This window comes from Garra rufa, chromosome 13 (assembly GCF_049309525.1).
Source record: "Garra rufa chromosome 13, GarRuf1.0, whole genome shotgun sequence".
NCBI classification, from domain to species: domain Eukaryota; kingdom Metazoa; phylum Chordata; class Actinopteri; order Cypriniformes; family Cyprinidae; genus Garra; species Garra rufa.
This window is the reverse complement of record NC_133373.1, coordinates 20,496,461-20,513,120: the sequence shown is the minus strand read 5'-3', so window position 1 is coordinate 20,513,120 and position 16,660 is coordinate 20,496,461. Positions and strand designations below refer to the sequence as shown.

At 37.1% G+C, this 16,660-nt stretch overlaps 1 protein-coding gene across 1 annotated transcript in view; it reads left to right on the top strand.

Annotated features, from left to right (window-relative positions):
- The window catches only part of dse (dermatan sulfate epimerase), a 33,928-nt gene that overhangs the window by 3,965 nt on the left and 13,303 nt on the right, over positions 1–16,660 (top strand). Inside the window, exons 3-4 of the mRNA XM_073816454.1 lie at positions 3,530–3,783; positions 12,043–12,282. Of these exons, the coding sequence (XP_073672555.1) occupies positions 3,530–3,783; positions 12,043–12,282 (494 nt within the window). The remainder of the gene's footprint in view (positions 1–3,529; positions 3,784–12,042; positions 12,283–16,660) is intronic.

Sequence of the window (16,660 nt, the reverse complement as noted above, 5' to 3'; positions counted from 1 at the left end):
GCTTAGTACAGCCTTGTTTCCTCATTTGCATCCACTAAGCAACCCCTAACACACACAGAGTTTACAGTTTGTAACCATGTGGTTCATATTATTTATCACACCTTAAAATTTCCTGAAATTAGCTTGAAATAACTCAAATATAACAACTTAAGTTGTAAATCCAGATTGTTCTGAGAGTGTGTTTCTGGTTATGAACTAGTATAACACACACCCAAACATTAAACATTGTATTAAACATTTCCATTCTGCTAAACCTCTGCAATACAGCCATTTGTTACTTTCTGCAAATGTATTTCTCCATTTGGCAAATGCTTTTATCCAAAGCGAACCAAGCAATGTATAAACAAGGTACACATTTTCCCTTATGCCCTTTAAAGATGCGTTCTGTGTGGCAAGATCTTCAAGTAAAGCCAAATGTGCTATTCACAAACCCAGATGAAACACAATAAACACCTTTTATACAGGCCTAGACTACACTTGTTTAGGTGGGTTTTTGTACAGAAACTGTCCTAGATTTAACACAAATCATGTTTGATACCCTATAATAGTTAAGAAATAGTAGGGTTATAAGGCCACAAATTATAATATATAAAACCACAAACCATTATTATTACCATTATTATTGTAATATGTCATTTTAACACATTTTATGTTTCTAACTCCACAATGATTCTCTTTTTTTAAACATGTGGTTTGAGTTTACATGTAGAAAAAAAAATTTATTATGAGAACTTCTTGATGAATCAGGATTTCTCCATGAAAACATTTGCACAGGTTTTATGCACAGCCTACTCTGTTTTCACTGTCACTGTACCTTTAACATTCTAGTAACATTCTAGAGCTTGATCGTTATGATAATACATTTAGCAGAAACCGTATTGCTTCCTGTAGTATATCTCTAAAATGTTGACACAGCCAAACCTGCCTGTAACACTACAACCACAAAAGCTTTGAATGCAGTGAGTGACAGTTAGACTTGCCTCTGATATGCCTCAACTTGTATCTGATGCTTCTTATGCGCTTACATTGCCTCTGATATCCCTGCTAAAGTTTATGAAGATAAATATGTTCCTATATGACTGCCACAAATTAACTGCAGATTTTGATCTGGACTAATACGTGTAAAAGAAAAATCACAGAAATGCTGTCATGATTTGCACACCTTCATGTTGTTTCAAACCTGTATTAGTTATTGTCTTTTGGTGGAAACATTTTGAAGAATGTAGGTAATCAAACCGTTGGTACCCATTGACGTCCAAGTACTGTTTGTTTGCCCACATTGTTTAAACTATATTTTTTTGTGTTCAGTAGAAATTCATTCAGATTTAAAACAGCTTGAGGGTGAGTAAATGATGACACATTTTTCATTTTTGGGTGAAATGTCCTTTTAAAAACGGTTAGGTTTTGACTTAAAAGTCACAAATTAAAAATTAAAATGCAGGGTCTTCTTTTTAGAAGTTTGAAGCCGTTGTGATAAACCTCTGAAAGCTTAGACATGTAGCCCGTCAAATTTATTAAAAGCTTAATTGCTGTCTCCACAATATCTGGTTTCCATGTCTTAAATAACCAAAACAAATTAGTCAATGGATTTAACTTGTTCACTGAACTGCGAATCACATTGACCCAGATTCCACTGTCATCATTTAATTCCGACACATTCATTTCAATTCGGAAAGTGTGTGACCTCCATCTCTTGCATAACAGGAATTGCAAGATGACTCTAACTAGGTTAGGATGCATCTTCAGTTGTCTTAAGCACTTGTGAACAGTTATGGATGGCCTTTATTCTTAGTTAGACAAGTTAGTTTGTGTCCTTGAATAGGTGGGGGCAAGTGACTGTCTTGAGTCATGCCAATGAGTCATTAAATCTTTAATTCGTCTGATTTGTTCAGAAACATGACAGTCTTTATGTCAATAAATTGGGATGATTCTGTGGAATGATTCACTTTTGGACAGAGCTCCTATACTGGGTATTGAAGCAGCGTCACATTCTTTCATTCAGGGAACCCGGGTTACACGCATAACCCAGACTGTTAAGTTCTCTGTTGAAGTTTGGGAGAGTGGTTTTCAATTCTCAAATGTGTACACAGCTCTTAAAACAATTTTCAAGTGTTAAATATTCATAGTGCGAGTTTTTTCTTACCTACTCCAGTGAGTTTAGATGTGGCCCTCCTGTTGTGCCTCAGAATGAGTGCTGAAGTTTCTGTTCAAGCTGTGTGGATGGTTGGGTTAACTGCTGCGGTTCTGCACTCTCATTTACACTGCCGCCAGCATGTAGTGGCCAACCAGGACCAGCCTAACGCAAACCTCCAACTTCTGGAGCTCATAACATTGTCGTTATTATTCCTTACTCTCCAGATTGTAGGTGTAGCTGTACCACTGATTCAGATCTACAGCATTCGCTGCTTACAAGCTTAAATATAAACATTTACATTACACAAATTTGACTAGCAGACACTTTCTTACCAATGTGACAGTGGTTCACAAATTGCTTGGATGTAAACACGTGAAAATTGCAGACTGTGCAAGCTTGTAATTATATACTTTTTCTCATTTCTGTAGCACATTGGTTCCCAACCACGTTCCTGGAGGCCCCCCACCACTGCACATTTTACATCTCTACTTTGTCTGACACATCCATTTTAGGTCTTGGAGTCTGTTCTAATGAGCTGATAATCTAAATTAGGTGTGTTTGAATAAGGAAACATGGAAAACATGCAGTGTTGGGGAACCTCCATGAATGTGGTTGGGAACCAATGCTCTAGCAGATGGTGATGCTGTTCAATGATTTACACCTTAATTGTCTCCTAAATCCTCAGTTGAATGGAGAAATATATTGTAGTGTATATGGACATTGTTTATCTATATATTAAACTAAATCAACTCTCTTCAAAATCATTAGTGCTTTTGGATCAAAGACATTACAGTGACAATACAGTGACATTTGCATCTCAAGCCGTATTTAATGTCTGTCATGCTTGATAAAACACACACACACACACACACACACACACAAATTCTTATATTAATTAATTTGAATATTTAATTATTCTGACCTAATGTTCTATTTCTATTATGTTAGTGGTATGTTTCATAATGCATTTAATATTTTGTATACTTTAGATGCCAGTAATGCATTGATGCATTGGTTTGTCACTAATGTATTGCATTTAATTCTTAAAAATAATGTGATGATAAATATAATCAATCTAGTTCCTGTAGTGTATGTAAATTGTGTATATTGAATTCATTCATCTCTCTGAGCATGTTAAACTTGCTAAAGTACTGAATAATTAACCATTATAATACTAATATTTTGATTGCCAGTTTAACCAACTTAAATTCAGTTACCAGTCAACAGAGCGTTTCAATATATAGCCGGGCTTCTGATCAAAGCTTTAATAATCGATACCAGGTTTTTTTTTTTTTTTTTTTATCACTTCACATGACAAGAATTAGTTAGCAGACTGGAAGATTAAAAATTTATTTATCTGACTGGGTAAATACTGTTTGTTTGCTCCTGTTTCAGGATGGTGAAAGATGCTCCGTGGGATGAGGTTCCAATAGCTCACTCTCTGGTTGGCTTTGCTACAGCATATGACTTCCTGTACGAATACCTCAGTAAAGTTCAGCAGGAGCATTTCCTGCAGGTGATTGGGAATGCTTCACGCTACATGTATGAGAAATCTTACCACCGCGGCTGGGGATTTCAGTACCTCCACAACCACCAACCCACCAATTGTGTTGCTCTTCTGACTGGCAGCCTTGTGGTCATGAACCAAGGTGAGTCTAACTCTATTGTATATCCAGACACTGTGAAAGCATGTGCATACCTGTAAGTGTGAAGCTCCATCAAGGTGCTTTTAAGGCAAGTCAGATCAGTCGCAGCAATCACCCCGAGCATTTATTTTCTGTGTAGGTAGGGGAAGAAAGGGTTTAGATCAGGGGTTCTCAACCTTTTTTATGCCGGGACCCACCTCCTTCTCGGGTCAATTTTGCAAGGCCCTCCTATGCCTGACATTTCCTCTAAAAGTGTTTATTTTTTTAAACCTTTTTTATTAACCAAAACATTTGTTTTGCCTTTTTATTCTTCTACTGCATGTTATAAAAAACCTCAAACAAACAAACTTTAAATTAAAGCTGAATTTAAAAGAAAACCCTCTGCTGAGTTCTAACTTTTTAACATGTATATACATATACAGATTTAAAGCTCCTGAATTCTTTAATTCAGACATTCTTTACAACTTCAGAGTACTTTTTTTTTCTTAAGTAAGTGAACCTGCCAAACAGAACAACAGGGAGATACCAAAATACCACTCACTAAACCTGTCCATTTGAACTGGACTGACTGAATATCTACAGTTTGTATCCATTATAAAACAAACAAACATACAAATGAAAAATACAGCAAATGCATTCTAAATCTGTTAATGCTGGTGCTCATATGTGCATAAACACCACTGACCCTCACAAGATCCTCCTCTATGGGTGAGCATTCATTATAAAACACTCACAGGAATTCATTTTGACATCTATGCAAATATTTTGAAATTTCACGCAAAAATACTATGGATCAGAGCTCCAAAAGCATGAATAGTTTGTGGATCAACAGTGGACTTGTGCGTGCATAGACTATACAAGAATGTCATACATTAAGCGCAAGTTCGTTACTATTACTCTGATCGTCTTTACCTAATTAGCGCGAGGGTTTGTTTCATGCAGCCAAGAGATGAAGTAGAGACCTGTTTTCCAGCGGGGGTATATGCTACTTTTATGCGGGCTTTTGCGTGCGGGAGTGGGACAAGACACGAATGTTGCGGGCGGAGCGGGACGAAATAACATACATTTCTGCGGGAACCGGTAGGCGCGGGACTAAAAAAATCTGTCCCTTGCAGAGTATGTGAACGGAGCGTGGCCCAGACTGGAGCGGTGTGATTTTGAAAGGAGGGAGGAGCGGATTTTTGAAAAGTCGGAGCGTCGTGGTTTTCACTCGCTCCAAGAGCGCTCCACCACCGCTCCATCATGAGAACAATTCACGCCAACGGTCCGTAATATAACTGCATATTAAGCAAGAATTCACGTGTTAAACATATTCAGCTAGCTTGATAGAGATGGATCACTCAAATCAGAAAGAATGTGAAGGCTATGATGACGGCAATAGACATGAGCGGTAAATTATAGTTCACAAGGAATTAGTTTGTTCCTTCTAGATACTGAGTATTTTAAGGTGAACAACATTTATTCACACACAATCGCTCTGTCAATAATGCATTAAAACAAATGTAATGGTATCCGATTTCGAATGAGCAGAAATAACTACGATGCAAACGTATTGTTATTTTCATTACAAACTTTGCACTGCAAAAAGCAGAAATTATACTCTTTTAATGCTGACAATGTTATTAGTTTGGCATGTGGTAGGAATAAAGTTTGCACAGTAGTGTTCCAAACTCTCCTGTTATTCTATTTTATAATTTTTTTTATTTTAATATATGTTATGAACAGGACTGCTATATTTCAAACATACTGTTTTTTTTTTTTTTTGACGCGGAGCGGTGTTTCTGATATCAGTGAACGAGGAGTGGAGCGAGGAGCGTCTCGCTGCAGCCTGCGGTGGACATCCAACCCCGCCCACATCCAAGTGTGACGCCAGACGCCGCGCTCCATGTTCAAACACGTCACACATCCAACATATTAAATAGTATTAACACATATTAAAATAGTGATAATATGATTAGCAATGTTCACATTTGTGGACATATCTTTAGAGAATTAGATGAAAATGAAAATATGCTAAGTGTTACTTTTACAATAACAAAACTTACTTGTCCGTCTAAATCTGATCTTGTCTAAGCTATGTCAAAATCGATTATAATAAACGTGAATTTATGTCATTACACAAACAAATAGGGTAGGGTTTAAATGTTTTATTACCAATTACCATTTTCCTAACTTTAATCAACCAAAGCAAGCGTTTTACCGGCTGTTCGAATGTAATTAGTTCCATATGAAAGGTGACCTAGGTTTAATTTGTATTATTTAATACAAACTGTTTTGTTTACATCCCCGATACAACATACTTCCGCCATTCTTGCACATGCGTACAACATCGGGATTCTTTTTTTTTTTTTAAAGAATAATTGGACATTACAAAAATATTGAAATAGAAATCCAGATACACAAAATACAAGCCTAATCTGTTTACAGTAATACAATATGTATTAAGATCAAATTAAAATAATAATAATAAAAAAATAAAAAATAAACTAATACCATGGAGAGAAATAAATAAATAAATAAACGTATAAATAAAAAGTAAATAAATAAACAAAAATTAAATTAAAACCTAGAAACAACTAAACAATAGTTCAAATTTTCTTCCTTTTCCCTTACATATACAAAAATTATATTGTGGAAGCATAACCAGAAAAAAAGTTGTAACAAAATGTATTCATTTGTTTTAAAGACTTTTCAAAACTTCTATTTCTGATAAAGATAAATTACATTTTGGTATGCATTTAGCAAATTTCTGTTTATGAATATAATATTTGCCTTGCAAAATGTAAAAGTTAACAACGTACTCAATCATTTTACTTTTATGAGAATAAGTACAGATAACATCTTTTAAAGAAAGCATATAATTAACATTTCTTTGCAGAAATAGAAAGGTGCTAACATCAGACTAAAAACTAAGAGACAATTCACAATTATAAAACAAATGACACAAGTCTTCCTCATGTGTGTTACAGAAACTGCAGGTATTATCAATGTCCATGAATTTAGAAAGAGCTACTTTACATGGATAAATTTCGTGAAGTATTTTGAAATGCACCGCTTTAAGGCTACCGATGGGGAGGGGAGTCACACAGTGACGCATTGACGTGAGCGTGGTGTCTGACGTCACACATGGATGTGGGCGGGGTTGGATGTCCACCGCAGGCTGCAGCGAGCCCTACTTGGGTGGAGCGGGAAATAATGAACCCGGAGCGGAGTGATTATTAGCCTAAATGCACGGAGCGCAGAGGGGAAATTGTTGCCGCTGCAGGCTCCACTCCGCTCACATACTGTGGTCCCTTGCAGGTCTATGATGACGCTTGCGTGTAGCAGTTGGAAGTTTTGAGCCGCCGTTCAGTCTGTATTTAACAGTGCGATGAGGCTTGCTGCTCCGAGTCCAAAGCAATCAGTCACAGAACACGAAAGCGGCGTGCTTTGAACATTTTAGGATAACATTTAAATTAATTTTAAGCCATCTCGCGGCCCACCTGGAGGATCACTGAGGCCCACCGGTTGAGAATCCCTGGTTTAGATGAACCAGTGAATAAAAGAAACCACCCCATGTTTCTAAATAACAATAAACAAAATATTCAAGTGTGTCCTCGCATTAAGAAAATATTACATTATTCAGTTTATCTTGAAGACTTCAAGCAAATGGAGAGAGCAGAAAAAAAGCTCATTTACATACTTTATTATTTACATTATATTTTTTTCTGTTGCTGACATACTAAGATCAATGTAATCTTTGTAAATAAATTAAGTCAAACTTTTTTGCTGCATTTTACACATTATAACCCTCATAATTACAGTAAAAAAATCATTTTAAAAAATCTGCAGGATTATTAAAAATGAATAAGTGAAATGCCTGGTTTGGTAAAGTGATCAGCCCCTTAGAGTATACCATTATAAACTTGCTCAGGTGCAAGCAATCAACTTCCAGATTCACCACCAGGCTAATTGCCCAACCTGACATCAATAGTAGTGGTGTTGATTACTTCAGAATAAAACAAGCTGTTTCTTAAAGATCCCACTGTTAGTAGTGCATGGTACGGTAAAGAATTCCTTATGGTTGGGAAAGTGTTTTCCAAAGACCTCCAGGATAAAGTTGAAGAAAGACACAATTTAGGAGAGGCTACAAAAACATTTTAAAGGCTTAGCTGTCCCTTGGAGTACTGTTCAGAGCATCATTAAGAAGTGGAAGACACATTGCCAAGACCAGGCTGTTCGTCTAAAGTAGGGTTGGGTCGATAGAAGATGCCATCGTCCATCGCCGATGGCCGATAGACATCACGATGCTGATCCGGCATCGCGATTGAATAAACTACACCAATACCGGAATGCAAAAATCGGTAGGCTACAATTAATTAATTCGTTATGAATTAATTATTTAACAACCCCTAAACATACTGCTAAAACAACAACGAAATGGCTTAAGGATAAGAAGGTGAATGTCATTGAGTGGCCAAGTCAGAGCCCTGACTTAAATCCAATCGGAAATCTTTGGATGGGTTTGAAGAGAGCAGTCTGTTTGCCGTTGACCATAGAATTTGACTGAACTTAAGCAATTCTACAAGAAAGAATGGGCAAATATATCCCAAATTAAGGTGTGCAAAGCTAGTACAGACGTATCCAAAAAGACTGGCTGTAATTAAATCAAAAGTTGTCTCTACGAAATATTAAATCAAGGGGCTAATGACTTTCCCAACCCTGTTATTCTATTATTATTATTATTATTAATGTGCATTACTATAAAGCACATGTTTTTTTCATAAACTCAGGGCAAGTAAAACATATTTTCTGTAGTGCAAATAATTGACAACATGCTCTGCATGAACTTTTATTAAACAATGAAAATTCCTGTAACAGCACATCTTAAATCGGAATCTTTTCTTTTAATACCAAGCGAAACTGAAATTCTCAGTATCAGGACTGTTCCTCTCTCAATCTGTGGACAATCTGTTACTCCCACTTAAACTGACATATGGTTTTTGGAGAAAGTTCAGTGTTCTGCCATACACACACACACAGACGTTTTGAAGGATGAAGGCTCTGCCCCCTCGCTCAGCATTCCTGCCTGGAATTTAAGGCTGCTCAGGGTCATTCTGCAGAGCTGAACTTAAGCCTCCTTAATTATTTCTCCAGTGAAGCAGTTCTCCACATGACTCCATGATTTCAGAACAGATATTTGCCCCTCTCTCTCTCTTGCTCTTTTGTGTTTCTCTCTGTCTATATTCCTCCCCTGCAGCTATTCATAACATAATCTGTAGTTTTTGGCCCTGAATATATGTCCTGCCGTCCTTTTTGAATCTGCTTCTCTCATATCTGTCCAAATATCTGGAGGTTCTTTTTACCCCACTCTTCCCAGCATTCTCAGCTCGTTCCCGTTTCATAGCAAAAGATTCTGTATAAAATAACAGCATTGATGTACAGTAAATGATGTGGGTTTGTGGAGATCGGCCTGGATGAAGGAAAGCCCCCTAAAAGGATTGATTCACCCAAAAATGAAAATTCAATCATTTTTTACTCACCCTCATGTTGTTCCAAACTCATAAGACTTCCTTTTATTTACTGAAAATGCATGAAACCCAAACTCTGGTGCACCACAAAGTACAAATAGACATCTTCAAAAAGTATGAATTAGTTTTAGCAATGTTCTTTAGTACTTTCTAATGCATCAGAAAGTTTTGGTTGCATGGACTATCAATGGATGGACAACGATTATGTTGGAATAGGAAATATTTATTTATATGCGTTTTAAAGTCAAACAAAATTCTTATGGTTTTGGAATGACATGAGGGTGAGTAAATAAACTAACCCTTTAATCTCAACCGTGTGTATACGAAGCTCCTAGTAATCCAACATCTTGCCAGTTGGGACAGACAGGAACTTGTGGGTAGTTTTAGCCATTTAAACTTCACACGACACTTTATGATGACTGCCTGGTTTTGTAGTTTCACACTTTATTACATGGCACGCCTGATCTTCAGTCAACCAAAAATGGCCCACATCACACCATTTTGGTCTCAGTACATTTCATCTGTAGCTGCCCATATCAAACTTAAGGCTCTAATTTTGACCATAAGAGCTACCATTAGAACAGCACTCCCCTACCTCAGCACACCTCTCTGAGCGTCTGTATCCTCCCACCGTCTGGTGGTTCCATCAAAACAAGGTACAAAGTTGCTTTCCAGAACCTCTGTGGTGAAATGAGATTCCAACCTCCACCTGATCTACTGAGACTGTAGTGTATTATTCAATATTACATTGAATATATCAGTTTCAATAAAAAATTACATTGTCAGCTTTTTGTCACAAGGGCAAAGATGGTTTTGAAAAGATATCTTATTATTGAAATAGTATTTTAAATTCTGTTCTAGAACCAGGGATTGAGCTGTATGGCACAGCTGTGTACTCTGTACATTTGACTAAATGTGTAGTATACAACCGCAGTACACAAACAGCAAAAAATAGCAAAAGTGGTGTGGTGGTATTCTCCAAACATAACGTTCTCAACCATGCCTTCATTGAGCTCAAAATTAGGAAACTAATATTGGAACATACTATGTCCTTTATTGTGAAATATAACAGAAAAAGACTGTTAGTAGAAAAAAAAAAACTACTGTTATTCATGGAAATATATGAAAGTATAAAAGTAATGAAAATGAGGAAAATGTTTAGATGGAAAACAATCAAGGGCTTTGTGGAATTAAGGGTGTTTTCTACTGTGGATGTTTCCTTAATATAGTGCAGTCAGACAGTACATCATTTGTGCTTTGATAACTCCGGTTTGTGAGCTAGATTTCTGCAGTCTGAATTCACTGAGCAGGATGATATGATGTTTGTGTAAATGTTGTTGTACACTAAGGGTAATTCCTGTTTGACTGGGTGTGTGTATGTTTAATGAATAATCTTAGATAGCTGTTTGTGGGTGGACATAGTGTGTTCCAGGAAATTTGTTGTGTGACAGGATTGCTCAATAAACTGATGAGCTGTGGTCTAAATATTTATGTGGTTCTTCTCATACTTACCCAGGCATGCAAGCAGAGGGGGTAGGACTACATTTGAAGCATTTTCCTGAAATTAAGCCTTGCTGTGCATGTGAAAGGTCGTGTTATGCTAAGCTCAAATTAGTACAAAATTTACAAAGGTTTACTGAGGTTTGCAAAGAGTCTTAGTGTCTGTGTCTTCTGATTCCCAGAGTCATAATTATAACTATACAATTCATCATTTATACCATCCAATGCAACTTCATGAGGTTAAAGTGATGTGGTTTCTGTATGCTGAAATGAGCTGGATATAATGGCTGATTTTTGCTGACACAAGCCCATTTAAATGCATATAAGAAATTATTCCCATGCAGAAAGCAGCACTTTGAAACAGTGTGTAAACATGAGCTTTATTTTAGTTACACCATTTGGGAATTAAATCATATTAGTCATGTAATAACTGATGTTGTTTTATGGGTAAACAAATATATTATGGATGTCTTCATGTTTCACCTTAGGCAGTCTTAAAGAAGTAGTTTACTTCCAGAACAAAAATTTACAGATTATTTACTCACCCTCTTGTCATCCAAGATGTTCATGTCTTTCTTTCTTCAGTCATAAAGAAATTGTTTTTTGAGGAAAACTTGTCAGGATTTCTCTCTATATAGTGGACTTCTATGGTGTCCATGAGTTTGAACTTCCAAAATGCAGTGTAAATGCAGCTTTCAAAGGGCTCTAAACGATCCCAGCTGATGAAGAAGTGTCTTATCTAGCGGAACAATCGTTTTTTTATCTGAAACAATTGACAGTTTATATAATTTTTGACCTGAAATGTTCATCTTGTCTAGCTCTGTTTGTACTCTGTGTATTCCAGGTTTAAGACAGTTAGGCTATTTAAAAAACCCATCTAATTTTCTCCTCCAATTTCAAAATCATCCTATATTGCTGCAGAAACGCCAACCCAATGTTTACAAAGTGAAGGTACAAAGAAGATAAAACGCCCTTTAGAAAAAAGTTAAAACCGTGATGTACTTCGATTTTCAAGTTGGAGGAGAAAATGAGATGAGAGTTTTTTCGACATAACCTTACTGTCTTGAACTGGAATAAACAGTAGATAGTAAAGTCAGTAGATCGTAAAGAATTCACTTTTTAAATGGTAATGTAGTAGTTTATTTATTTATTTTGGCTACATTGAATTAAATGTAAAAAAGATAATGTCCAAAGTGTATCAAAATTCCCCATATTCATGAGAACTTTTTGCTTGCTTTGCTCTGTTTTTCAGGATACCTCCAGGAAGCATACCTCTGGACAAAACAGGCTCTTGCCATCATGGAAAAGTCCATGGTGCTTCTCCAAGATGTGACTGATGGGTCTCTTTATGAGGGTGTGGCCTATGGAACTTATACCACTCGTTCACTCTTTCAGTACATGCATTTGGTACAGAGGCACTTTGATATCGGCCACTTCAATCATCCCTGGCTGCACAAACACTTTGCATTTCTCTACAGGACAGTGTTGCCTGGTAAGGCCTTACTTTGATTCGTTCTGTGACAGTAGATTACAAGCACAGGATTTAGATTCGTCATATTGCAAAAATGTTTATTTTCCCAACGTCTAATTATAAGGTCAGTTAAGAATTATTTGTGTGCAAAATGTTCATTTCCACTCTCTCTCTCTGATGCTTAGAATTATAAGAATGTTTTTGTTGCTGCTGTAACATCTACAGTATGTAAAAATTAGGGACGCACCGATCCGACTTTTTCAGTCCCGATACCGATGCCTGGGCTTTGTATATCTGTCGATACCTGATACCGATCCGATACCATTGTTGAATTAAAAATAAACTGCATACCTTCCACCTTATACCTTCCTTCCACCATGTAGAAGAAACTACAGGCACCAAACTTTCCTAACTAAGACAAAACAGATGCAATGTATTGAATACTTATTTATTTGTTATTTAAAGAACAATTCTGAATTCAAATCGAAAATAGAATGTAATCAAACTTCTTAAAATTAGGGCTGGTCCGAATTAGGGGTGGGAATCTTCAGGCACTTCACGATCCGATCCGATTCCGATTCTGGGAGTCACGATCCGATTCCAAAACGATTCTTGATCTACATTTTTTCCCCAATTAATTCTTCTGCTGTGCAAATACAACTTTACAATTTTAAAAACATGTAAAATTGCAGTTTCTATGCTTTTTGTTTATAGTTGGAATCTCTGTAAAAGTAGGTGTGTCAATCTTCACCGGTTTCAAGATTCAAGTTGATTAATGTTTTCATTAACAACTAAATATCACGATGAACACATTCTCAGTTTTCAATAGTACTGCACATGGCTACATTTTCATATTTGTTTTATATCAAATTTAATTTGGGCCAACTTTATTTTTTAAATTATGTAAGCAAGGTACTTTTTAAAACAATTACTTATTTAAAATAAGTTTTCTTCAGGTATCCGAAAGTTTACAGACAATAGTTTTTCTTTTTTCCTCAGCATTACTGCCATTTTATTATTACTAATGAGATCATAGACAGGGAGCTTTAACATTCTGCATTCAAACTAATGCACAGCAGTGGCGAGAGGTGACACTTTTATTTACCAGGTATGCTGAGTGCTAAAACCACCAGTAATACCAAAAATAATAATATCTTTACATTATTTAGTCACCAATAAAATCAGACGAAGTCATATTTTAAAAATTTCCTCTTTTTCCTGTTTATTATTATTTTTAAAAATATATATACATTTTATATAGGCTATTTTTTTCTGTGGACTTTAAACTTTTGAATTGTTGAGAAATTATGAAAATATACATATTATAATATACAAAAATACAATACATTTTTGGCAATCAGGATCTGGCAGCAACAGCGCGTTTTTCCGCTTGGGCGAGCGCTTCTCGGACAGCTTACCCCGCGAATGAAATCACGCGCATGACAGCAAAACAGAATGCGCATCAATTCTGAGGAGTCAAGGAAGATGCGGAGAATCTGCTTGCCCAGAAGATTCAAATAAGGGATTCATTTATAAGCATGTTTATATTATTTAACACGTGAACGCATTCTCTCTGACAGCCTGAGTATGCAGGGCATTAGCAGCTTACTGTATATGGACGGAACGCCAATGATGCACAGATCTATTTCAATATATCAGATGTTTTGTCCTGCTCTGAAAACATAACTGACTGTATGTACAGTTTCGTTTGAAACTATTCCAAAATGCAAGTGCATTTAACCGCATCCGCAATCGAGCTTTAGGACGAACAAACACAAAGCGCACGTGAGTCTGTCAGTGCAACAGTTTCTTGCATTCCAGACGGCAGAAATGAACGCATATCTAAAGTAAAACACGACGGATGGAAGCACACTGTCAAGCATTATGCGCACGTGTCTCACAGTGCAAATTCTGTGCGCTGTAGCCAGCCGCGTTTCTAGCGCGCACACGTGCCATATGCAGAAAAAAAAACAAGCTCAGAATCGATTCTGAAATATTAGGAATCGATTCAGAATCGTTGAAGAGAGAATCGCGATGCATCGATGCATCGATTTTTTCTCCCACCCCTAGTCCGAATACCATTTTTTGAGCTTCGAAGCTTCGGAGGGAGGGGCTGAACATATTCTTCTCTCTAATAAAGGCAGGAATGCAGGGCTTAAAGTATTCCGGCACCGTGCCGGATCTCCGGCGTGCGGTCGTGAGGGGAAAAAAATATATTTTAGAGCCTGCGTATGCGGTTTAATATTTTCGAGCCAATTTATTTCACCTACCAATCATATGAGAGGATCGCAGCTTTAACTAACGTTACAAGCCTATCAGAAGCAGAGAAGGGCGGGTCCTTGCAACACAGTATGATTGACACCCATACGTCAATGTCACGTTAGCGTTGTCAGAGAAAAAAAATGGAGCGCAAGTTTATGAAGCCTGGGGATGATGTCCTAGCAATAGTTAAAGGACTCAAAAATAAATGGCGCTGGGCGTGGATTGAAGAAAGTAGAGATGGCGAGCCTTTTGGCAGTTGGTGCAAGAAACTGAGAGAGCCCGGGGCTTGTTTCTGCACGATTTGCTCAAGGAAGCTACTGTATGCCAGCAGCGGTAAGAAAGTGCTTGCTCGTCATGATTTAGGCTGTATCCGAAATCGCCCCCTATACCCTATTCACTATTCCCTACATTAGTCCACTCATTCAGTTCACTTGAAGGAGTGAATGAAAACGAGTGAGTGAATTCGGACACTAAGTGCACCGGAAGGACTGCCGCTTTTGCATAGTGTGTTTACTGTTTAATAATCATTTCAAATGGGCAGCTCCAGTAGTAAGATTAAATGGTTTATCTTGAACTCTGTCACGGAAATTATGTATAAACCCTAGTTAAACAATTTAAGAATCAATTCACAACGAACTTGTACCTGTTGTACGCTGTATTACGCAGTGGACGAGCGCATTGTAAAATGAACGGATGGATGATTCAGCTGTGGGCGCCATCTTCTGGTGAGACTAGGGCTGGGCGATATGGCCTAAAAATAAAATCCCCGAATTTTTTCACAAAAAATCCTATTTACGATTTAAATCGATTTTTCCCCCCTACTTCTTTTAGCATGTAAAGAAACCCCAGCTTTTCCACAATATATATATGGGCACCATATATTTTGCAATATACATAGCAACTGCATCAGTGCTTTCCACCAGGCCCCATTCTTATCATACCAGACACAGTAAATGTTTGTAAGACAAATAAATATGAGATGGGAGGAAAATATATATTGCCATGCTTTTCTCTTGCACTTATATCCTATATAAAAATATACAATTTTGAACACAGAAATATTAAATGATTTAAATAACTGAAACGATCTGCCAGCAGGTGGTGGTAAGACACTGATTTAATTACTGAATCATATTCATTTGATTTGTTCGAACGGATGGTTCATTCAAGAATAAAGCAAGTGACTCTTTATGAATAGGAAATTGAATAATTTCACTAGATTCGTTTAAAAACGCACGTTCATTCATAAATGAAACATCGCTGTGTTTGAGTGGAGATGCGCAGCGGCTCAAATGTGACTTGTTTCAGACCACTTTTGACGACGAAACAGAGCAAAATCAGGCAATAGTGTTATAGTCAGACAATGTAAGTCACTTAATAATAACTTCTTGTTTATTTAACTGTTGTAATAAATCAATATCTCGTTTACAAACTCCCTTAAAAATGATTAAAAGCTGTCACTCATCTTAGTTCGCAATCTCACAAAGCTCTATTATAATAAACAAAGCTACTGCCCATTCAGTCTCTTATTTACACTCTCTCTACACTTGAGATACATTAGTCAACATGCAAAACACATAGAAACCTTTGAAGCTCCACTCAGCGCAAATACAGATATGCTGGTCGGGTCAGTCGCACATGGTGCTCCTAAATATTTTTTCATAGTCGCACGTAGTAGTTTCTTTTTGCCCTTGAACGACGGGTCGCACCATTGAGAAATTAGGTCGCACTCTAGCTGATATGCAAATAATTCGCCATTGTCTTCAATCATCTCTCTACTCTGTTTATGTGGTAAGTGAAATTGTATGTACTGTAATATAACAGGCTAACTTGCTAGCAAGCAGTTAATCATCTCCCCTTAGTGACTCCCGTTAATTTACCAGAACGCGTTGTTTTCCGTTCTGAATACATATATATATATATATATATATGGGCCCAGCCCTAGGTGAGACGCGGATCGCGAATTCAATATGCGCGCGACTCTCTCAGTGCATTATAGGTTATCTCTAGCTGTTGAGTGTTCATCGGTTGTACACTCGTTTTTGCGGTGCGTTGTGGGAATGAATGAGTGCACTCAAGAACGTCCCCCCCCCCCCCCCAAAAAAAAAAAAAAAGTTCAGGCTCAGGATTTTTATTT